This window comes from Netta rufina, assembly GCF_964035555.1.
Source record: "Netta rufina genome assembly, chromosome: 7".
NCBI lineage: Eukaryota > Metazoa > Chordata > Aves > Anseriformes > Anatidae > Netta > Netta rufina.
In genome coordinates this window covers 9,939,907-9,965,533 of record NC_140130.1, presented here as the reverse complement: position 1 = coordinate 9,965,533, position 25,627 = coordinate 9,939,907, and the positions used below count along the sequence as shown (strand labels likewise).

The 25,627-nt window shown below is 42.0% G+C and overlaps 1 protein-coding gene across 1 annotated transcript; it reads left to right on the top strand.

Moving 5' to 3' along the window:
• Window positions 1–1,609: 1,609 nt before the first annotated feature.
• RGR (retinal G protein coupled receptor) lies at window positions 1,610–17,234 on the top strand (the record flags this gene model as incomplete). The annotated part of the gene is made up of 7 exons (XM_084289891.1): window positions 1,610–1,688; window positions 4,735–4,891; window positions 6,358–6,479; window positions 13,749–13,902; window positions 14,419–14,536; window positions 16,067–16,180; window positions 17,091–17,234. 7 exons carry the CDS (start codon window positions 1,610–1,612, stop codon window positions 17,232–17,234), a joined length of 888 nt encoding a protein of 295 aa, XP_084146017.1.
• Between the last annotated feature and the right edge of the window lie 8,393 nt (window positions 17,235–25,627).

The following is a 25,627-nucleotide window of genomic DNA, read 5'->3' as shown; positions in this document are numbered from 1 at the left end:
GGTTTCATAACCGTCTTGAAGCTCTGATTGCTTCAGATTTTTTGCAGGAAAACTGCAAAAAAATCACTGTACCACTGGCTTCAGCCAAGACCCCTGATTGTAAACGCACCTCCACTGTGTATTCAAGAGATCTTTAAAGAAGCACTGGCCACATCTAGAGCAAATTCTCTCTGCCTGATGTCTCAACCATCCATGAGCCAGGTCAGCACAGTGCAGAACCTGAGCTGGGGAAAGCCACCATTCCTTGTGCCTCAGCTCCCTTTTTCGCAGGGTTATGACAATGAAGAAAGTTATGCATCAAAATAGAAATTATCATGCTTGTTAGTCAGGGAGATGGGTAGGTCTGTGGAAAAGCACTAGTTGTTCTGCAGTGAAGAATGAGTGAAGAAAATTAAAGAAGAAAAAGAAAGAATAGAAAGAAGAAAAAAATGCATGAAAAAGAATGGAGTAAAGTAACTTTAAATTAATATATATATATTCAACAGTTATAGTTATTGCTACTCAAAATGTAGGTTAAAATTTGAGAAGTATGAACAAGTTGCTCACTTTTAATGGACAGGCACTGAAAATGACACAAAGAATAGTGTCATTTGTTGTGTCATGGTAAAGAAAAAATCCATCTGTTTCACTTAGACTCTGAAAGCAGCTGACTTCCACTCTGCAGTATACAAGCATGCAAATTCCCCGAGAGCTAATCGATCAGTAGGACAAGAAACAAAAGGAAAATTGTTGATGCTTCTGGGATATGGTAAAGGCCTGTGCTCACCTCAGATCAGTTGTGTGGGTTGCTCGGGGCAGGGGGACAAGTGTGCTGGCAGATAAGGACCTGGAGTCTGGACAAGCTGCACACACTCCAGAGCCTGCCTACACCAGGGTGCCAATCCTCAAACATCTCCAAAAGGCCAGTAAGGTAATTTCTTCAAGCACTCACCACTGGGCAACTCACACATGTCCTTGTATGTCTGGGACCCAAAAGCAGTCAGTGTTTGCCTTTAGTCAGGCTGTGCCAGTGTGCACCTTAATTTAAGCCTCAGCTACTAAGAGAAGAGATGTTAATGTACAGAATAGTCATTGCCAGAAAAATACGCTGCCCATTTTCTAAAAAAAAAGGGTGAGAGGTCACCTATATGCCTCAGAAATTCACAGTTCATACTTTTCCCCTAATTACCAATTCAATGAATGCCCCTTTGTTTTTCAGGTCACTCCCCAATTATATATTACATGTTTCTTTCGTTCCACAACCTTTAATTCTTTTTCAGTGTTGCAGAATTAACTGGACAGGGTTCTTAATCTTGTCTCTACAAAGAACTTGTTGTAATTGCAATGAATGCTTTCATTTTGCTGGTGTCTGAAATAAGATTTGCAGGGGAAGGAGGGGTATGGGTTGATGCTAGTCCCATCATTAATGACATTCTTGCAGGGATTGTACTGGTGGGAGTAAAAACCCCAAAGCTTTTATATAATAATGAGCATGTGTCTGCACGTGAGCTACTCCTTTAAGAAGCCTTGGGCTAGTGGAAGAAGAGTGATCCAGGGAAAAGGCAGCCCCACGGCTATAACAGAGGGCAGAGGTTAAATCTGCTGGCATTTTTATGGTCACTGCATAAGTATGGTCACTGCATACCCTCTCCCTGAAGGCTTCACTGAACTAGAAGTGTTTGCCATCGGCACTGCCCTACTGGTAGAAGGTAAGCTTGGTTTAGGACCTCAGCTAAAAAAAAAAAAAGATTTTTGCCTCTATTATTCCTGGTGTGGCAGCAGTGGGGGGGGAATTGAAGCAAGCAGCAGCATTTGTGGTATGCTGACCCAGACCTTTGGTGGTTACTGCGGCTACAGCACCAGTTCCTCTGGTGGGCTGTGAGCTGTTGGCAGTGAAGATCTGCTCCGCATCCAGAGCTGCTCTGTGGCAGGGAAGGACTTGCTACTTAGCTTTCTTATCGAGAATTTGGGATGCAAGAATTTGCTGACAACTTTTAAAGGCAATTTCAGCTTCCCCAGGGAAGGATGTTGAAATGACTCATGATCCTTCAATAAAACCAGGCTGCTTGTTTTGTTGGCTGTGATGGCCATTTTATAATCAAAGATGATAGATCCAAAATAGCTTGTTAACTGTTAGCATACATCCAAATTGCATTGCTAGCACTGAAATTAATGGCTGCTGGGTAAAAGTAACAAACTGAAGTACAGGCGCATGAGGTTCAAAAGCTTTTACAGCATTAAGAAATAAAATTTGAGGTAGGAGACAGTCTTCATTTAATTTAGCCAGCACAGGCTTTTCTTAATAAGTGCCACTTTGTTGTGAGACAAACAAAATTGGGAATTTGTATGTACTGCGCTAGGGAAGGACATGCTAGTAGCCAGGAATACATCGGTGTCAGTCACTGGCCTCCCTTCTGAGCTGCATCCCAGTCAGGGCCTGGGCCTCATCCCTGTATCCCTGCACTGCCCAGCTGGGGTGCAGGGATCATGGGGCTGAACAGCAGAAGAGAAGGAGCAAGAAGCACTAGCAGAAGGGGGTAAATGCTCACCAGCTCACCCCATGGATTTGGAGCACAGGAGAAGGAAGGATGCTTGCCCTCTCCTTGCAGACGAGCTCAGCTGGGACGCAGCATCACATCTGCCTGCAAAGGAAACCTGCAACAGCTGTGCCAGAAACTCTTCCTTAAAAGAGGGAGAGAGAAGAAGAAGCTTCTACTCCTGGCCCAGGGGCCAGCTGCTGCCTAAACAGAGAGCTCAGGGCTAAACCTGGCCAGCAGCCATCGAGCCATCTGCAGGGCCTGGCGGTTCCCAGTGTGAACTTGCCCTTCAGTACTGAGGAGCGGGAAGCAGCAGAACAAGGACTCTGGCATGTGCTGGTGGAGGCGCGCAGCTGGGCTCCTGCTGGGGAATGGCCGGTGCTGGTCCCACAGCCATGCTGGCCCTCACCTGCCCACCCACGGGCTGGAGGCCCGCACCTATTGAAGCCCAGGCTCAGTACCTGCTGGCAACCTTCGCTTACAGCTAGGAATGGCCCAGCACATTTACATTTTAGTAAGCACTAGGGGCAATCTGACTGCTCGGTATTTTCTGTAGGGTTTTAGGCTGAACATGCCCGATGGATTGCCAGTAATCTTTGCTATCTGACTTAAAAGATCAAACCAGATAATTAAAGATTAATTCACCTTCTCAGAGACTCTGAGAGATAAGCAATGAAGGTCTCCTTTTTTTTTTTTTCTTTCCTTTTTTTTTTTTTTTTTTCCCCTGCAGCTTGTGAGTGCAGTTTGCAAAAAAGTGCTGGGGAAGAGGAAAACTTTGCATTCACTTTTACTAACTATAAAAGTGTCAAACATTGGCTGTTTTAAAATTAAAACTCAAAGCTATAAGTTAGTAAGTTCTCTATTTGTACACTCCTGCTAGCCTTTAAGAAAGCAGAGTGCGCTAAAGCCTGGAACTTCAAAAAGAGGGGAAGAGAGAGAAAAAAATTAATATAGTAATAACTTTTCAGCTTTTCTCTAAATATGGCCACAACATACCTCTCCTAAAGGCCTGACAGCACTGGGGAGAGTTGGCAGCAGTTTTACCCTGCAGGTGGGAGGTAAGCCGGCAGGGAAGGGATGAGAACAGCTGACCTCAAATGGCTCCAAATATTTCTCCTGGAAATATTTTGTTATTTGTTGTGTAATGAAAGACACACATCAGCTGTTACTATGGTTATGCCATCAGCCATTAACGTAATTAAAGTAGGAGCAGAATTTCTGACTATACAAAATTATCCATCTTATGTAACTACAGAATTAAGACAATGAGAGCAAGTAACAACAGTGCTTTACAGAATTAGGGGATATGGATTTTTTCTGCACTACATCATTTCTTCTTCCAAGAAGACCACAAAGAAAAAGACATACTGCCTGTCATCAAACTGAGACTTAGAGATGGGAAGTTGAGTCAGAGCCTCATCAGAGCCATAATAATTCAGGTCATCTTGAAAAGGACATCAAAGGACAAAGCTTGAGTTTAAAGCAGTGAAGGATGGGGTTCAGGGTGGAACAGCTCTGAGTGAATAGCTGGGGTTGCTTGAATGCTCCTCTCTGACAACTAGCATTAACTTATTTTTTTTTTAAATCTATCAGGGACTGCTTTTATAATTAGATTATTCCTTCCCTTTCCATGTATAGTCTATTGACGAAGGGCAGTAATAAGATTGAGCTGGTGTGATTCAAGCTCTGTCTAGGTTAACCTTAGGCAGAAGCCCAAAGGGAGGCAGGCTGACTGTAAGATGGCTGAGGGATTTCTGTGCTTAAACACAAAAGTGTGTTACAACCGATATTAAACACGACCCATTTCTCTCCCATAAACAGGCCTGCAGACATGTGTGCCGGCAGCGTGTGCTGTCTGTGGGCCCCCCTGAAGCTGCCTCTGCAGCTCCCTCACTCTGACCCAGGGGTCCTTGAACAGAGCCTGGCAGTCAGGTTTCTCCATTAACACAAAATGCAGAAGTACAAATAAAATTAAACCATCTCTGCTCTGCATGAGTGGCCACATCCCTGATGCAGTTTGAAGCATTGGTTTCAGCTGGCACCTATAACTGCTCTCCTGAAAGTCTTCGTAACTTGCGTGCAGACTGTGAGCACCACAGCTATATTTCCTGTGCATAAGTGTTCACGGTAATTATTGTTCTCATTAAAGAAAACAGCAGCAGCATTGTAGATATTTTCCATTTCCAGTTGAATCATGCCATACACTTCTGTTTTTCAGCCCTGCTTGGTTTCTGTCTGAATGGGTTGACAATTATTTCATTCCGGAAAATCAAAGAGCTCCGAACACCCAGCAATCTGCTGGTTCTCAGCATTGCCCTGGCTGACTGCGGGATTTGCATCAATGCATTCATCGCTGCCTTTTCCAGCTTCCTAAGGTATGCATTTTTTATTTTTTTTTCCTAAAGGATGCTCAGAAGAACCACAGAAAAGTTTGCAGCTTAGCCATTTAACCAGAGAGCTTTACTAGTAGTTACAGTAGAAAGTAGTTGACTAATGCAGTAGTTGTACATTTACATGACTAAACCTCCAGACTGACCCCAAATTTATCTGCAAGCCTTTCAGGTTTTTTAATGAACTTTCCCATTAAGGCTCTTATTTTAGAAGTTTGTGGAAAAGAAAAATGCAGATCTGTGTGCAGGGAGTTCAATTCAGTTATGACACATTTTATTTTCCACACTTTCTCACGTCAGTCATTTAATTAGAGGGCAGAACCAATATCAAGCATTTCAGTGCGTAATTACAACACACAAATCATAAGCAAACTGTATTAGAAACATACACCCTATAAACCAGATGATGAATAGTTCCACTTAACTAGCATATTTTTAAACTCTGGAAATACCTGTAATAGAGAACACAAAAACATTTCAAGAATTGTGACAATTTACTTGCCTTTTAATGGATATGAAAACATTTTTGCCAATTAACAAGTCAACAATACACTTCAGTGAGGCCTTATTCAAAGCTGGTTTACCGCGTGTACAGCTTGTTCTCCTTTCAGGCACTTAAGTCACTCTAAAGTTAGTGAAGATGCCTTTCCTGAACTGAAGCTGAAAAGCTGAGGTCAGTACATCAAAGTGAGCTTGGTTTTAACCCTTCCAGGCCCTTTTTTAAAAAAATGGGAGCAGAAGTTTCCCAGTCTCCAAAGAAGTCAGCTATCTCCTTTTCAAAGGGACTTGCAGAGGTAATCTCCAAATGAATTATGCCGGTGTTGTATAAGACGTGAGAAAAGAGATTGCTGAAGATTTCCAACTCACTGACAACTTTATAAGCATAAGAGTCAGGTTAGATGAAGGCAGAGAGAAAAAAAGCTATGAGTGACCAGGATATTGAAGGTACACGCCAGCAGATGCCTGCTATGTGAGACCACCTTGTGTTCCTTTTCATTCTATGTCTGCAAAAATATGTGGAGGCCTCAGACTTGCTATCTGGAGTGGTTTTAATTGTTGTGAGCTTTTCTTCTGTGTCGAGCGGTGAGCACTTACCTTCACATGTTGACCAGTTGGCTACTCCCCCTGGGGCAAATTTTGCAGATATGGATAACTGGATAAAATGTAACTTCCAAATGTAAAGCAAATAGCTTTCCAACACATAAATGCAGGGTCATAGTTTCTTCTCCAAATTTAGAGTAAAAATAGCTGTGGTAGTATATCAGGCACTGCAGAAAGATAAATATTGGCAGACACCTAAAACTGACCTCGGTAACGTCCTTCACAACGTTTCTCAGACTTGGAAAGCACGTGCACCGGCTATCAGTTTTCCCCTCTCCACTAATGCAATTTCCAAATATGCCTTTGTTCATTTCTGTAATTTTCTTAACAGGCTGCTTGTTTGTTGACAGGTACTGGCCCTACGGCTCTGATGGCTGTCAAATTCATGGATTCCAGGGCTTCTTGACAGCACTCGCCAGCATTAGCTCCAGTGCTGCCATTGCCTGGGACCGGTATCATCACTACTGTACAAGTAAGGGTTATCATTTACCTAGCATCCTTACCCACAGCATGTTAGATAGCAGCTTGTTTCGATTTTAGAGAATCCAAACAAGCAGATATTTATTTTCTGTGTATTTTATATGTATGTTTACATTTGCTCTCTCTAGTGTCTAAGATAAATAAACCCTCTCTCCAAGGGACGCGTTCCCATACACGGGGCACTAACCAACCACTTTCAGGAGATACTTGCTCTTCTAGATCACATCCAAATCCTGCCCCTCTTGCCATGCTTTCACCTTTTCCATAAGTAATCAGTAGGGTATCCTAAACAAAATCCAACACCTCATGCTGAAGAAAAACCTATGCACCTTGGGCCTCCATCCAACATCCTGCTGCGTACCAGCCAGAGCTCTGTGCCCACACATAGGTTACTAATCACAGATAATTTCGGTGTAGCCACAGAGCTGCCCCTGCAGATTCAGCAGCTGGAACAGAGCCCACAGCGAAGCACTTCTACAGAGGAACGAAGGGGCACACAGAGCGCAGTAGCCCCACTGAGCAACACACAGGCACTTTGGGGCACGAGCTGTTCTGGGGGCTTTGCTATATTCCAGGCCCCCTTGCAGAGGCTGAAACTCAGTACATCCGTTCCTAAGCAAAGAACGAATTACCTGCAAATTTCAATAAAAGTGGCAGAGATATTTTTAAGTACTGATAACAGAAGGGAGATATTATTTTTCTTCTGTTAGTGAAGGATGTTTTTTGCTTTTCTTAACAATTCAGTTGTTAACTAGCTCTGATGCCCTAGCTGCAGTTAATGGAAATCTAATATTACACTGTGAGGCTGACACAGGAAAATAAATTTGCCTTTTTTTGTGGACTTATGAAAACATCATTTTGAGTTAGGTGAGAAATAGGGATTTACAGGAATGTCAAATATATGGATTTATGGAGATAGCCAGGCACTGTCTTGTGTCACAAAGCTATCTCCTAACTGTGGCAGTACTGGATTTGTGTTACTTTCATGTAACACAAGTGGAAATTTCGGCTGAATTAGGGTGCTGAGCTGCAACTGGCAGCTTTCACATTTTCTGCTACTGCTTGATCCTTTCCGGAGGACTGAGAAGCCTGGAGCACCCCACCTGACCACACCATTCCTGAAGCCATTGTGTTCCTTTGGCAGTGCTGAAACACAAATGCAGTTCTCCTTTTCTTGTGCTAGTGCACAAGATGCTCAGACTACTTCACAGAATATTTCCTAAATAAAAGTGTAAAAGTTGGCCAGGAAATAAGCTGCTGAGCTGCAGTGCTTCAATACCATCCACCTTTAGTATTCATGCAGCCTTTAAGGCATGGCCTCCATATTTGATTAAAGCAGTGAGTGGTAAAACACACCCAGAACTCACAGCAAACGTGTTTTATCTGATAATCGCAGAGGTCAGAGAGGTTGCCAACTTCTTGTTCTGCAATTTTTGTCAAGAACTCAGCTCAGGCAAGGAAATGGCTTTTCTTCATGTCCAGACAAAGGCCCCAAATAACGCAGCCGGTAAGCTACATCCATACCAACACCCTTTGGACACTGAAATATGTTTGGAGCTAGAACAATAGCATCTGTATTGTATAAGAGAGCGAGCCTGAAAAATAAGCATGTCTTTGGAAAGACATTTTACTCTCTGCAACATTGCCTTTAATGCTTTTGTGTCACACATTCCTCCAGCCAAGAGCAGAGTACATTAAGAGCACAGGCAGACACATCCTGAGGGCACAAACTTCTTCACTTTGCTCAAATTGTTATTTACTGCAGACCAAACAAGCTGCTATTACTGGATGATTTGAACAAAAAAGGCAAAACAAGAACAGGTGGTTTCAAATCTCATGCTCTGTGGCTATTCCAGTAAACCCATCCAGTTCCCAGTTCCAACCGGCACACGCTGGTTGTGAGAAAGATAAAATCACATTGCATAGATCTGATATACCAAGCCTGCAGGCTATACCATCTTCTCGATCCATACATGAAACTCTTGTTGACACTGGTGTGAGCAGCGTGCCTATACAGAAGACACAAAACCTCTTTTCCAGAAAAAACAAAGATACCAATCTTTTATCTTCGTTCTGGGAACTGTTTCTCTTCTCACACTCACTTACATCATCCCTAATGTTTTTATTATGTCCTAAGAGTTTCCAAGAAAGCCTCTGTTGTGGCATTCCTCAGCCTGACACTCAAATATCAAAAATCCATATTTCTGAGGAAGAATGAGCTGATGAGAATGTGAGAGATTACTATGATGAGGAGGAAAAAAAAAAGAAAAAAAAAAAAAAAAAAAAAAGGACTTTTCAACCATTCTGGATTCTTATAACATAAATCTGCTCACCAATGTCCAGAAATTTAACCAAGTTTTTTTAATTTGGAAGGTGGTACAATTTGGTGCATTAATTTGGAAGTCAGTGACAGACCATGGGGTCTATTGATAACCACATGCTCATTCATCAGAAACCAGGTTGGTATCAATTGCAACATGTAAGAAAACAACATGACCATCAGATATGAGAGAGAAGTTAGAGTTTCGAGACATTTGGAAATGTCCTCTCTCCTCCTAGGAAACAATGCTCTTTTCATCCCCTAAAGGGGGCTTTGGTTTAAAAGGGCTATTTATTAAGTTAAAATATTAGATACATATAACATATTAAGAAATCTTATTTTAATATCCAACCAGTACAGAGAAAACAGCTAAAAATTGGATGTAATCCCATTTGGGTTCTCTCACACCAAAGTATGTTCATAACCAGAACAGCAGCATCTGCATTTTATAAGACAGGTAGCCTGAAAGCAGGCCCATCCTTTTTCCAAGTTACTGGTCAAGCAAATAATTTTCTTCTAAAGGACTATGAGATACTACTTTCACAGCAAGGAGGACTACAAAAATCTCTGAGGATTTAATTAATGTAGGCAATTAAAGGGAAAAGTCAGGGCAGTTTGAAGGGTTTGAACTTTAGTCATGTCTCTGGTGAAGCCGTTTCAGTCCGGCACAGAGTTTGTTTGGCAAGAGAGCAGCAGCTGAGTCAGCAAGTTGGAGGGGGTGGGAAGGATCCCAGGCAGTTTCTTCCTTTCATTGCCACTGCAAATGGTTGCAGTTTTAAAAGGAAAGAAAAGAAAAAAAATCTTGACAATTTTACATTTGCATTTTAGAATTAGGGGGAAATGGAAAAACTGAAGTGGTTTAAGTCAGTACTTTTTTCAATATTACAAAAGAAAAGACAAGAGGGATTTTGCAGCAGCATGCAATTACAAGAAGTAGGATTGCAGCAGGCTTTTATCTAATTCTGAACATCCAGAGAAATCTAGGTTGTGATAGCAAGTATTCAAAGATTAGCAAACTGTCATTTGCTTCAATTGCAGCTGTCAGCTCTGCTGGATTAGGAGCAAGCCCTTACCTCCTGTCACACTTGCTGCAGCCACCCTGTCACACTTTCTTCATCTAGACTTGCACCTGCATCAGTTTTGCCAGACAAAATGCCAGTGTTTATACTGGTCTTGCATTTTCACTGAAGCAGAAGATAACTGCCAAGACTGCTTTATAGTCATTGAGAATCACAGCCAAAAAAAAAAAAAAAAAAAAAAAAAGTAAAAAAATCCCTTTACTAAGTTATTTTAAAGAGTTTTTTTCTAATAATATGCATAAAAGAAGCCATTATGCAGTGCAGCTTGCTTATTCCTACAACAAATGAATACTTGTGAGCAACAGTCCCTGGCGCTTTTTGCAGTGCAGATGAAGCAGGTACCAACATCTGTCTCATTTATGATTGATAAATCTTTTCCTTCTAAGACTGTTTCAGATATTTTTGTCTTTGAGAAATTTCCCTGATTTTAAGGATACATGCCATGCTTGAAGTCTGGCACAAGCTGTATTGTTCTGGAATATTTCAGCTATTACAATGGAATCATTTGCAAGAACAAAGAAAAGGTTTTTTTTCCCCTCCATCTTAGAAAATCCTGTTGACCTTTTGTTTGAGAAATTCCCTTTGAACATCAGTCTGAAATCTAGTTGAAAGGTAGCCACTGTGTCAGAGATGTATTTTTTGCTCTTTCTGTGAAAATCAGCTTAATGTTTGGCCAATTTATAAATCTTCCAAAAATCTAAATTCATAAATGTCCCCACAGACTAGGGATGGAGAAATAGTTCATGATTATATCACTAAAGACCGGGCAGAATAATCAAAAGTGTTAAGGTTTGACGCTCTATCTAGCACTTTCTAAAATTTAAGCTTTTACCATTACAACTTTAATAATCTTTTAACAATTCCGTTTTGTTTATAAGAGCACTTTCTGTTCCAAAGCAATCTTACAGAAAACATTTAAAACCCCCTGTTAATATTTCTCTGCACGGAAAAGAGAAACTTCCCTCTTGCTTTTCAAGGAGAGAAAGCCAAAGCACAAGACCGATTAGCCTTAATGGGACCAGACTGCTAGCACTGAGCCCTAATTACGAATTATATCTTTAAGCATATGCTGAACTCCATATATACACATTTAACTGAATTAGGATCTACATGCCTATTATGCTGAATTTTATCAGGCCACAAAAGGCATTTAAGGTAAAGCAATGGCCTGCTCTGTACAAGAGCAACCAGACTGCTCTCGACATGCTCTTGCTGCCGGCCCTCTCAGAAGCCATTTTTGCCATGTGAACCGAGTGCAGTAATTTCACCATTCTTGCTCTGAAAGTAGTAGTTCATGAGCTCCCAAGCAAAGCACACTCTAAAAAATTAAAACAATATTGAGGTTGTTTAATTGTATGTCCACACAGTTTTAGCTACCAAGACAGGACACAGCCAGCCTGAGTATGGGTATTTTAAAATATAGAAAAAATAAACACAGAAATCCTCTTCAAAGCCCCTCTTGATAGAAAATATTTAAAAGACATTTCAGAAAGAGACGTCACAACTTTCTTGTTGCCCACATGCACTCCGGCAGGGGGCACTTGGGGCCAGAGGAAAGACGTGGCACCCAGAGACTGAGCACCACGACCGATGCCAGAGGTGGCAGGAGCTGGTGGAGCAAGAGCTTCGCCTGTGATTCTGTGCAAGGTGGCAGCGGGGAAGGTAAAATTTCCACCAGGTACCCAGCACACGCATGCATGCAGCAGGATCATTCACCCTCTAGCGGTGTAGACACCCCCAAGCTGCCTTAAGTGCACCACCAACACTGTCCAAGCAGCCGAGGGCAAATTTTGTCAGTGCAAAGATCTTTTCCTTCAAAGCAGAGATCCCCAAGGTCCTGCCATGTGTTTAGAGCCCAGAGACACTGCAGTGCCTCAGTCAGGGCCCATCATATTTTGAGACGTTTGTGATAGTCCACAAAATGAAAGGATGGGGTGCAGAGAGAGCAAAGTTTCTGCTGCAAGATACAATGAAAAATAATTGCCATTAACTTTTTTATAGGACTTCTTGAGGGAAAAAATAATAATAATGTTCTGTTGCTGGTTTTTAAAGACTACCAAGAAGGCCTACCATTTACAAAATCGTATTCCCAAAACAATAAAGCTACTTTTGCAATGAACTTGGTTTAAAACACACTTGTTTTAGACCCAGGTTTCACTTTAGCTGCTCTTGATAATGCCTTTAAGAAAGTTGCTAGAACGTGTAAAGCACAAAACAAACCCGAGAGCTCATGTAATAAGCTGCATCCTGATTGAATTTCCAGTTACAACTGTGTAAAGCCAAGCTACGAGAACCATTATGTAGAACACAAATGGAAATGGAACTGAGATCTGTTACAACACTAACATGCTTGTTTGAATATACACCTAAGAAAGATGCAGTTCTGAATGAATGCCACATAATGCTACATTGCTTTGTTGGAGTGGGAGGCTAAGAATAATTACAAATTTCTCAAAAGTTTGACTCAAATCTCTAGTCCCCTAAATCAGAAGCTGTTCCTTTTTTAAACAGATGTGATCTGTAATCACATTATGTCAATATTACAAACCATGATTTGACCTTTACAGCCAAAGTGAATCTTCTATGTAGGAATCAAAAGACAGGTATTAATTGTTATTAATCATCAAAAATAATTATAAAAATGCTTAAATGACTAAAAACATCAATAGATTTTTACTAACTACCACATCAAAACAAAGTATTTAATAAAAAGGATTTTATTTTTTCCTTTCTATTTAAACTGCAACATGTATACCTTTCTTTCTCAGAACTAGTTTTGGAACACTTGCACCCATTTTTCCAAGCTGATCTTTAATGCCATTCAAACCCCTCTTTTCCTTCAAGAACCTCTGGAGTTTATAAGTAGGTTATTAGACCCACTTATATGAGTAAGAACAGAGGTAGAATCACCATTCCTATAAAGGGGCATTTTCACTAAGACACCTACTTTATCATTCTTCCTTAAAACAAGCAAGGACAGCACAACCCAAAATAGCTGCTGTAGGGTTTGCAGTCCTTCCTGGGGCTGCCGCCTTATGAGCATCACCAGTCCTAAGCACGTGCATCCCTCTCACCCATGTCCGATCAGGTGGCCGGGCTGATCCCCTGCTTCCACCTCGCCTCCAGGACCTCACCTTCCCAAGAAAGGTCAGAGCCAGTCTGAATCTTCCTGGCCTGCTGGCGTGATGCTGCTGTCAAGGGCAGAGGAGAAGATTGCTTCCCAGCCTCCGTGAAAATTGCATCATTACTTCTCTCTAATGGGAAACTTGATTAGAAAGGAGTAGTGGGCAAAGGCACTGTGCTCCTTGCTGGTACAGCTGGCGTCACGGGCTGTTCAGCCCAGGCACGATGATGGACGTCAGCCCCGATAACAAAATTATCCAGGCCTTTCTGCATGCAGGCAGCGTGCCTAACAAAATGTCCTGCAGCAGCAGGGAAGCCTGCCTGCCTCCTCCATGAAGAAATACTTCCTGTGTCCAAAGCTTCCAATCTTTCATTTCATTCATTGACCTATTCCAGTGGTACTTTATGGAACTAGACAAGATGGGCACAAGTGTTAATTTGTATTATGAAATTAGAAAAAAAAAATTACTGATGCTGAGCTTCTCATTTCCTGTTCCAGGCTAAGCAATGATCTTAAGGGCAAAGTAATTTCACCAGCAGTATTTTTAGAACAGGATCTGTTGTCAGGTTGAGCATGTACATTCACATATATATCGACAAGCAGCGTTTTTAGAACAGAGTACATTTAATATCCCAAAGGCTGGGACTCTGCCCCGGCCGCACAGAGCCGGGCAGCTTCACCCAGTGCCTTTATGCCAGGCATGCAGAGCTCCTTCCCAAGCCCTTTTCTTTCCTGCAGGAAGCAAGCTGCAGTGGAGCACAGCCATCTCCATGATGGTGTTCGCCTGGCTCTTTGCTGCCTTCTGGTCCATCATGCCCTTGCTGGGGTGGGGGGAGTATGGCTACGAGCCCCTCCGGACCTGCTGCACGCTGGACTACAGCAAAGGGGACAGGTAAGGGCTGGGGCAGGGCCCCCAGGGGGTGGTCTCAGGGCACAGCAGAGCCCAGCTGCCACCCAGCGCCGTGCTGGGACAAGGTGGGCACAACCCGAAGCTGCTCCCTCTCATGTGGCAGCACGCAGGGATGGCCAAAGGCAACTTCCTCTGTGGGAGAAGCTGGCACTCGGGTATTTGCTACTCCCTTCCTCCTTAGTCATCTATAACCTGCACCTTTGGGGGTTTAGGACTTGCAGCTCTGCATGGCTCTTTTTATGCAGTCCAGGCCTGATGTCTGAGGAGGGGTGCTTGAGTTTGGAAATCAAGCACCTGCTGTGACTTTTTGCAATCCTGTCCATCCCACGTGCAACAGTACGGCCCACCTTCAGCAAATGCTGAACCTAAAGTGTGTTTATAAAATTGGTTTTGGCAATTTTAAAAATATAAGTGAATGAATAAGTAAACAGCAAGTTTATGGAGATGCGTTAGGGAGGAATTAACAAAGTTTTTTTCTTCCCTTCTAACCCTCTCCAGAAACTATATCACGTTCCTTTTCGCTCTGTCCATTTTCAATTTCGTAATCCCGGGCTTCATCATGCTGACAGCCTATCAGTCCATTCACCAGAAGTTCAAGAAAACTGGTCACCATAAGGTAAGAAAGCTTCCTCAGCCCCTGCAACTGCCTTACTAAAACAGAAATGCATCCAGAGGGGAGAAGGTCCTCAAAAACACAGCTTCATTCCCAGACGCTTTGGCTCAGCTCCTTCTGGGCTATTTAACTCCTTAGTGGTACTTCGAGTTGGGGGGTAGCACAGTAGGGCATGGAGCCTCCCAGAAAGCTCAAGGAAACCCCATCCTTAGAGATTTCTAGATTTGGCAGGAGACAACCACATCTCTCCTGCCCCAGTGCTGAGAAGAGCCCCCCTTGGAGGAGGCAGTCAGAGTAGTGACCCCAAAGGTTCGCCTCCATCAACAACAGCTCCATTCTGCTCACAAAATTAACACACGACATACAGAGTATGTGCTAATACCACACCAATATCTATCTAGAGAAACTCTGCTCAGAAAGGATCATTATTTGCTACAGGCTCTTAGCTTACGGCTGAGGAAGCCATGCAGAAGAAAACACAGATATGCTTTGTGGGGAGAAGGGCCTTCCTAAACGTGCCACGTTTACACTTGGCTGAGGAAATTCAGAAATCTTTATGAGCTGGAAACAAAGGAACTGCTCTGGTGTGGCAGGTTTATGGGAATGTAATGTGGTGATTATATGAGTTGTTTCTTTAGGTGCAGTCTGGGGTGCTAAGCATGGCTGATGGGCACAGCCCAACCCCTGTACTTAGTAAGGACTGTCAGTTCTCACTGGGGACATTATAACAGCAAAGAGACAGGCAGGCAGACTGGTTTGAAGTTGTCTGGAATATACATGTGCCCTCTACATATTTCTCCAACAAATGACAGTTTTCATTATTATAAGTTTTTAAGTTTCATTATTATAACTTTTTATGGGTGAGTTTTTGCAATGGTGTGATTTTTCTTATAATAATGCTGCAGTTGTGCAGCCTAGTTACGAGGCAGAATAGTTACGATGCAGAAAATGTAAGGCTGAAAATATCACCTCCCTATTCATCAATATTTGCACGATACTTAGGAACAGCTGGCCAATAACAGCATGGGTAAGGCCCTAGCATGAAGGGCACAGGAATCCTAATATGACACAGACTCCCTGACATCCATCTGGTGCACGGTGGCAGTGGCTTCATGTTTGTGTGTCTGCAAGACCCTCTAAGAAGTCAACAAAACATCATTCCTTTTTATCTGTTTATCTGTAAATTTACATGCTGCCCTCCCCCCCCAGCAGCAATAACTGCTTAGCACTACGCTGATTTAACTGAGCAACCATAAGGTGCTTTGTCACCTCGGCGCAGGAATGCCTGGCCTCCCCCAGTCCCCACCAGGGGCAGGGTTTGGGGGCTGGCTGCACAGACAGCCCTTGGCACGAAGGGACCTGTACTCACACACCTCCTACACTGGCAGCAAAGCAGCCACGATACCGCGTGTCCTGCTGGTGATGCTCTCCTGCTGCTGGACACAAGCCAGCAGGGTCTCACAGGGTCTGTCCCATCCACTTGTTGCAGTGTGTGGTTGTGAAACAAAAGAATGTGTTGCTCTTGTTTTCCAGTTTAACACCAGTTTACCATTGAAGACACTGGTCATTTGCTGGGGACCCTATTGCCTTTTATGCTTCTATGCAGCAGTTGAAAATGTGATGTTCATTTCACCAAAGTACCGAATGGTATGTCTATGCCACCCGAGGGAATTCAAATGGCATTCTTCTCACTTTCTTCTCTCCACTCCCAGGAAGCAATACTAACTTGAACACTAATAGTTTCACTTGTTAAAACATGTTACAAGTAGATTGTTTGCACAAAGCCTTCAATTAGTCTACCATTTCAAGGCAAAACAACTAAGCACAATGATATAATTGGCATTATAATTAGTGTTTTGATCAAACTACATTTTAGGAAGTTATTTTTTTTTCCTTCATCAGTCAGAGAACTGTTGCCTACACTTCTTCATGATTTGTAGAAGCTTTTTGTGTTCTTCCCAGAGTCAAATATCAGCTTAAAATTTTTAGTTTTGAAGAGACTTTTTAAAATATAATTCTTTTCTCTCCTAAGGGAAGCTGCAACTGATCGTTCTTAAGATTATGGTGCTTCCTTCCCCCCCCCCCTTTTCTTTCCTCCAAGTATTGACTCTGAGGCTGCCTCTGGGACTCACTAATATCACAAGGGACCTTTCAGCTTTCATTCATCAGTCCAGTTTCAGCTCACTAACCACATTGCTGTACTTCGAATCCCACATAAAACATATTAGCAATACTAGCCCATGTATCTGTCAGGTGTCTATGGCGTACCTTTTACTCCTCCTAAGCACACATGGGTATTCACTCTTGGCTGAAATCTCCTGGTTTCAGGCGATGCTGGCCTAACTTCTCTCTCCCAGAGACTGTCCTTTCCTGGGGCAATTTCCTTCCATTTAGGTTAAGGGGCTCAAATTACCAAAATTACTTTTACCTCTCATCCCTCCAGGGGCAGCATCAGAGAAGGGTATTTATCTGACAGATGGAAACTGAGCCTGGGATGAAATCAGCCCATCGGCTCCCCAGTACATTCCCTGTTAATAAATATCATGTCTCCTAACAGATCCCTGCTGTTATTGCCAAGACGGTGCCAATGGTGGATGCCTTTGTATATGCCCTGGGCAACGAGAACTACAGAGGAGGAATATGGCAGTTCCTCACAGGACAGAAGATTGAGAAAGCAGAGGTTGATAACAAAGCTAAATAACCCATTACAGCACTAAGCCAAATTGACGCAGGTACATCGCTGAGAGCAACATGGTAGAGGAACCCGTGTGCGTTCTGATATGTATATGCCAAGGTAGTTCCACGTTGGAAATGCCGTGCATTGGCTACACCAATGGAAGGAAGCCCCATGGATAACTGCCAAAACCATCACAAGCTGCTTGTCAAACAAGCTGCCTTAAGCCTGTGTTGGTTGCCATCAGTTCATTTTGTATGTCACTGCAAATAAACTGTATGCTGGAAAGTGCTTTTTTTTTCCCTGATAGAACAACATAAGAGCTCAGCAAATTAACTGAAGTAGGGTATTCATTTATCCAGTGAAGCCTCCCCAAATCAGTCTGTGCAGTTTGTCCGTATGGTAATGTCTGGATTACTAAAAGATTAAAGGAGTATCCAGAATTACACCACATCTGTTTAAATAGCTCATCCATGTGAACAATGCATTTTCAACGTACCCAAAACGGGATTTCCCAAATTTCCACAACAAATGTGCCATCCTAATTCCATCAAAACACTTCAGTGGGTATTTTACCCCAATAAAAAATATTAGCTTGGCTCCCATTCGGGTGAATTAGTGTGTGACATTCAGCTTAGTCACACAATAAACCCCATCATATTTTGCAGCTGCTGCTTACCAGGACAATCAACAAGCTCACAGTCCATCATTGAAGCATTCATATTTTTATCAGTCACTGAACAAAAACTAAAGGGAGATCTGGTCTCAGATTCTGTTCTAAAAATGTTCTAGGAATAAAAATTAACTTCACATCTGCTATTAAATTCCCCTGGGCTCTATATGAGTGAGAGCAATCATTGAGTCAGTTGTGACAAAGGAGTCTAAACAATTAAAAAGCCATTTATTTTACAATGATCAGAATTAATATATATTTAAACTATCAATAACATCCATTTTAAATGTTTGTATTTGCTCATGTTGCTCACATTGCATACAGGAAGGAAAGCTGTCAGTTGGCATTGCCTGTTACTGCAAGATTTGTCTTAGAACAACCCATTTGCAAAGAATATGTGCATGACAAAATGAGAGATTGTGTATAAAAAAGCCACACCTAATCAATTCTTACATGGATCATATGGTTCATTTCTGAATACCAACAGTGTAAGAGCTTTTGAAGCTAGCTAAAGAAAAAGCTGATCTGTCCCTGTCATGTTTTCCAACATATTGGATGGAAAGCCAGTTGTGTATGGGTTACAAAAGAGAAGGTGGTGCAATCCCAGAAGCTAAAAATCAATGGATAGAAGAAATGTTCCCCTCTTAGCTAAAGATAGGAAATAAATGTCATTTTGTTGCAAGTTACTAGCAGGATCCCATTCAGAGATGTGTTTTGGGACTTCTGAGGTTTAGTCTTGTCACAAACTACCTGACAGAGCAGAGAATAGTGTTGTGACAAAATTATTCAGAATAGTCACATCTTAAAATGCAAGTCTTAGCTGACAGCTTAAGCACACATAATATTAAGTAGATGACAATATTTGCACTGATAAGTGCAAAATAATGCGTACAGGCACAGAAGTTATTTTTAAGTATGTATCTATAGCATCTACAGACAGACTCTGAATCTGTGATTCAGAAAGAAACCATGGGGATGGTTTGGAAAGAGACCTGTACAGACCTTAAAATCATCAGTTCACTTGTCACTGTGACCCTATTGACAAATCCCAGCAGAACGCTAAGGACTGCCAAAAAGAAATAGAAAACAAAAGAGGACACATCCCCACACCACAGGAAAGCCACTATGCTCAGACTTATTGAATAGGATACATGGTTTGGGGCATTTTGGTTCGCAGAGGGTATAGAAAAGCTAGAAAAGTGCCCTGGGGATGATCAAACATGAGGAGGAGCTTCTACCTGATGGGTGAGATGGGGGAGAGGGCTGACTTAGGAGATGTAGCTGGTGAGAAGCTGACTCCTACCAAAGAGTAGAAGAAAGGAGGTTTTTCACAGATCAGTTATCATATAGACAATCTGACCCTCTCTCACAAAAAATAAATAAATAAAATAAAGAAAGTTTCCAGGAACTGGGCACCAAGCCAAAAATCCTCTTCTAGCTCTAATTAGTTCTCAACATTAAAATACCAGCATTAAGCAGAACTGGCTGACAATCACTAACAAGTGCACCAACAAGTGTGGTGTGTTTCTTTCAGGAAAGTGTCTGACAGCAAGCATTGAGAAGCCCAATACATTTCCAGTTAATAACGCAGTTATCCCTACCACAGCCAGCCTTCACCAAAACAGCACTGGCCAGGTGCCCTCTGGCCCTGTGGTCACCCAGATCCTGCCAATAAGTAATTGCTGCCATCCCAAGAAAACCTGTCACAACAAGGTCCCATAGCTCAAGTACCGTGTGCTGATGCATACAAAAATCCCATCATGTTTTCAACAACTGGAGAGCCCCAGATGGCTAGATACAGGATTTATATTATCCTAACCAAAGTACAGCCCAGGGGTCATACAAACCGTTCCCATACAAGTATCCAGCCTATCATCCAAAATAAAAACAGAAGAACGAAAAAGAAAAGCATGACCCTTGGATGCATTCAGCAACTCAGTTTAAGCTAGAACAAGTAACTTGAATATTATTAATACCAGACCTGTCACTAAGAAATGAGAGTGGCCATAACCCACCCATTTTTAAAAAGAATTAGGTAGCACTTAGGTAGCTACTTAGGTAGCTACCACAGTCCTTTGTTGGGGATAGTTTGGAAATTTTTCCATGATCTCAACAAAAGAGGAAAGCATGCCTCTTCTTAGCATTCAATTATTTGGTTCAGTGTCCAACCACTCTTAACACAGTGGCCTGCAGCGTTACACCCAATATTACCAAACCGCCCTTCTATCCCTATTACTGACAGTCTAATTCTGCTAATTTTTCTCCTTTGTGTCAGAGAAGTGAATGTTTTGATACACTAATCAGAAACAGACTTCTTTAGAAGAAACAGAAGGTATTTTTTCCTTCTTACTGCTAGACGCAAAACCAGCATAAATTCTTCGGGTTTTCTTTCAGCACAGAAACGCCTCACACTTTAGACAGCATCTCTTGCAGTCCTGTTTTCAAGGCCATTAAACGCCCACAACTCCAAATGAACTAACTGTGTCCTCAACAACACTGCAAATCAAGGTCTTGCTGACTCCACTTTCCTGTGCTGCCCACACCAACAAACACTCTACGAGTTAATAAAAGGGAGTTGAGTTTTTTTCAGTGCATGTTCTTCATGTGCTCTATATAGGTTCTGATGTGTATTTCCTAGCACCTCTCATACATCTGATTGGGGCATTACAAACAGGTTTAGGAATTGGGTCAGGTGAAGAATTTCCACTGTTCCCAGTCTACCATCATACTACTTTGAATTGCTTTAGCATGAAACAACAAAGTGAGCTGGTTTTGTCACGTGGAAGAAAAAGCATTGCCAAATCCCTAAGTAGGGATTGAAGGCAGTAACAATTGGTTTGGTTTAACCAGTTGAGATGTGGAGACAAAATATGCAGTATAAGATTCTTAGGATAAGATGATGGCAAGTGTTACTCACAAGTTTCTGCTCATGTTTCACCCATAGGGATGGCTGAGTGGAGGCTCACACCCCTGCATGTGATACTGAGTCTGCATTTTGGAGTTAAAATCCAAAAATAATTGGTACCATCAGCACTGTATTCATTCTCACAGCTCAAGATGATTCATCAGAAGTTTATAATCGAGGTTCTGTATGAGCTACCATAGACACGATAACCATAAGTAATCATAAGGTGCTTTGTTATGGAAACAGGCATTCCATTTTTTGTAGTGAAAAAGGGGTATGCAAGCTCCTGTTCCATCAAGATTAAGCAAAACAACTTCCTAAATGGTGAACACATCCATATATCTACCTTATACTAGTAAATTGCTGAACAACAACAAAAATAATCACCTGTGTATCATTAGAAGACAAAAGGATTCAGTAATAAAAGTTAAAAAGCACATTTTTATTGAACTCAGTAAGATACAAGTTTGAATGATTATGAATACAATTAAAATTGTACATGCAAGACAAGTTTGTTGTTTGTGTTTTTTTTTTTTTTATTGTTATTGTTGTGTTTGCTTTCAACACTTTAACAGCATTGAATTTCCACAGGCAGGATATTTTTTTCCCTGTGCGAGCCATGTATGAAATTTCTCAAAGCAGGTTTGGTTCAGAATGTGACATCAGATTGTAGATCTGTCAGCAGAGGACAGCTGGGACTGACTGAAAGCACTTTGCTTGGCTACAAAATTTCTTTATTTCAGAAGATGCAGGAGAGTTTTGGTTGTTTTTTTGTTTGTTTTAAATAAAAAAAAAGACTGAAGTAGTGAAAGCAATAGTTCACTTATACTTTAAAGCCAGCAGAGAAAATCATGTATTTGGAAGCAGAGGACAAAGCTTCAAGTCCTAACAGAAGGACTGCTGTATTTTCAATGTGCTTTAGATCTTAATAGTAAAAACAAACCGTATTTTGGTAGATAACGGTTGGAGGCTCTAACTGCTGCAAAAGCCTGAATTTTCTTGGTGAACAGTGAGATAATTTTTTTCCTTCATGGTGTTCAATGATTTGTGCCCACTTGCCCCAAGATTTGTACCACTGAACTACACAAGGAGGTGCTACAGCAGCTTTCTTGATTTCTCTCCCTAAAAGAGAGAATGAGCCATCATTCAAACACAGGCAGCTCCATGAGTAGATGAGAGGCTGTTGTGCTGAAGCATCTGCACAAGCAAAAGTTTAGCAAGCAAGCTAGCAAGCATAGGTTGCTATTAATCACAGATGGGAAAGGAAGTGTTGCTAAAAAAAAAAAAAAAAAAAAAAAAAAAAAAGAGAGGGAGATAAAAATCAATACTTTGATGACAGTATTTGTCAACTCTTTGGCTATTTAGAGTCAGTTCTAACCGCAAAGCTAACTGGCACACAGTACTTAAGCTTCTGACCCAGCAACACGTTGAGTGGCAACATGTCCTAGATACCTCATTATATGGCGCACGCCAAGCATAGATCAAATGTTGTATTCCCCAGAGAGCCCAGCAGCTTTCTTCTTGTTGGGAAGGTCTCATCTCTCTTGAAATGGCTAACAAAAAATCTTACAGACAAGACAGTGAACCGATTAACTGAGTTATTTACAAAGAGACTCCATATTGATACACTTGGCACAGACGTACAACACGTCCAGCTCCTGGCAGGTAGTCCACAGGACTACACATAAGCTTACCCCCAAAAGTGGCATCCACATATGAAGGAAAACTATCTTAGACTATAAAACTGAAAAGAGTATTTTTGCCTCATATCCTGCCTGTCCTTTGGCACCATATTGAGCCACTTCTCTGCGACTTGTTTTCAGTAAGGATTCAAAACCTGAAGTATGTCTTCTCAGATGAGAAAGAAACCACTGTGATGACCAGAAGAGATGCTTTTATATGGTAACTCACGTGAGAGTGGAGGGATTCAAAACTGTTTGTCCTTAGTCTGATGACAGTGAAACATACCTCTTCTAGGAGAGACATCAGGCTGTTATGAACCTCTTCCATTTGCCTACTGACACCATCCATATACACTTTGCAGGAAATAATGCAAGGCTTTGCCAACTAGAGAGGTATTAAACAAACAAACAAAAAAAAAAAGCACGAGCAGTCTGGGATCATGAGTATTTGCCTAGAAGGGAAAACATCTGGATCATGAGGATCATGATCTTTGCTTCCAGGATGAAAATGCAAAGGCTCCCATGTGCTAATCGAACACTTTGATTTCTCCAAGATACTTGTGAGGATTAATAAAAGATGAAACTTCTACCTCCTATGGAATCAGCACAGGACATTCTATGGACTAAAAAGTAAGCCACAGACAGATCTTAAAATGCAGTTGGTGGGAAGAGGCCACTGAACGGGTACTTTTTTTTTTTTTTTTTTTAAAGCCAGAGAGATTTTTTTCTTGATCTTGCTTCTCTATGGTACATGTCACAAGCATCTGTGATGTAGTAAACTAAGAAATTAGCAGGTTATCATCACAGAATGATCTGAGCTACCATGATTAGTGGTTGTAACTTGACATTGCATTTTCATAAGACCAAGTGTTTGAGATGAAAGAATGGCAGTCAGTCATATTTACACAATGGAAGTCTTCGCTTTGAAAAACAGCGCTCAGAAACGGATTTAGGGGTCATTATAGATAATCTCCTCAATGTAAGCTGTCTGGGCAATGTTGTAACAAAAAAGGACTAATGAGATTCTTGAGTATGGGGGTGGGGGAGTATGAAGCAGAAATAATGAAGGATTCCACCATGTCTGAGTAGCACTGCCAACCCCCCTGCTAGGTTACTGAATCCTATCCTGGTGTCTGCATTTTAAAGAGGATTTGAAGACACCAGACAGAGTTCAAGTGAGTGTCACAAGAGAATTCTCTGGCTTTAACAGAAAAACCCAAGAATTCTGACATGAGGAGTGAGGAGCGCCACATATGCAGCTCATTGAGGCAAAAGTATAGGTATACCTTGATCATACTGTCTAAGTGATTGGACTCTGGGAAGATACATGAGGACATTTCCAATCCTGCTGACAAAGATTCAATAAGTAAAAGTTGAAGCTAGACCAAGAAAAAATTTCTTTATACCCTCCTTGTTCTAACAGATGCATCTGTGTTGCCATATTGCAGTCCCAGAAGCATCAGGCATCCCATGACAATTTAAAACAAATTAACCTGCTAGACAGAGAAGGTCAGACAATGATCTTTCAGCTCCTGGAGTTGTTTCTCTTTCCTCTGTTATTCCAAGCATGTTTTCTCTTCCTCTCACAGGTCACTGCGGCAGAAGTAAGAAAAGATGGAATAAAAAGTTGCTCGTTTGGAATGAGGTTTTAATCTGGTGTCCCCTTGGAGTAGCTGAGTGAATGCAGCAACATCCAGGCTACATGACAGTAAGCAAGACAAGATGAAACCCTGTTAATTAAGTAAAATTGCTTGTCTGAGAATTCCAGCTTCTTTCCACTTATGCCCTGGCCTGACACAGGCAGTCAGCTCTGACAGGCAGCTAGGATTTTGATGGCAGGTGTTTGAGAGAGCATGATGCACTCCTAAGGTAGGGATAAGCAGTTGCCACAGCAGCAGGGTGGTCATTAGCAACTCTTTCCATTTTTTATGCCCATCTGCCAAAATAAGTTGTAATTTTGTATCTGGGACAGGATTTAAAACCAAAACACACCAAGTGTAACATTTTGTTCTGGCATAGCAGCAGAGTGCTCAGCCCCTGAGAAGCCAAGAACTCTCCATCACGGGCAACCCCAAACTACCTTGAAATATTCCAGTACTACCTTCAAGCTCACCCAGAGAGCAGTTAGAAAGCAGAGCACAGCACGGACGTGGTTCAGTTCTGAACCAAACGCGATGGCCATGCTACTTGTTCAGGGGCAGGTCCTTGCAGAGCACCGCTCAGCCCAACCCCTGGGGCAGTGCCACCACACGCTCTACAAGCCATCTACGAGCCACGGCCGTGCCTTCCACCAGCCACAGCAGCCTGCTCTTGGCACCACACAGCTACCCTGTGGGCTGCAGCAAGTCTGCAAGGGAGCTGCACACTGGAGGACATTGCAGAGACACTCTCAGCCCCAAATCTACCACACAGCAGGCACCAGCACCTCCACCTCTATCACCTAAATATGGCATCTGAAATTCAAGTACATAGCAGCAACTCTTATAAGTGCAACACGTGATGCAGCAGGGAGTTTAGACCAGAAGCACCAGTGGGGAGCGGGGGGGAAAAAGCATTCATGATTCCATTGAAAAACCAGTCAGCAGCTGAAATTAGAAATATTAATCCCATAGCAATGCCCATGGTAAAGTGTCCATCTATAAGCAAACAGCTGTGTAACTACTGCTTTGTGAACCTCGGTGCTTTGGAAATGGGATTAAGATGAAAGCAGAGAGAAGCAAGCACTGCAAGTATCACTGGGACAAGCAGTCCATTAGCCTTCCTTGCATCACATCAACTACACTATAAAACTGGTCTATTAGTGTATTTTTGTTCTTTGAGAATTCATAGCCAAAAGAAACAAGAGTACTGCAAACAAAACGAAGGAATTCAGGACTAAAAGCATGTCAGCATCATACAACCAAGTGGTCTATGTTTAGCTCTTGCACTGAGCATTTATTAACTTACTTGTGCTAACACATTTCAGAAACCCTGCACTTGCCACTGAAGTCCATTGACCTACCACTGTGAGAGAATACTCTGCCCCAGAAAGCATATATAAATAATCATCCAAAGAGATGGTGATCTCTCCTTGGGTGACTTGAAATGATGCATATAATTTTTCTGGCTGAAAACTATATGTAGATACAGACAAATGACAGGATAGCAACGAGAAAGAATC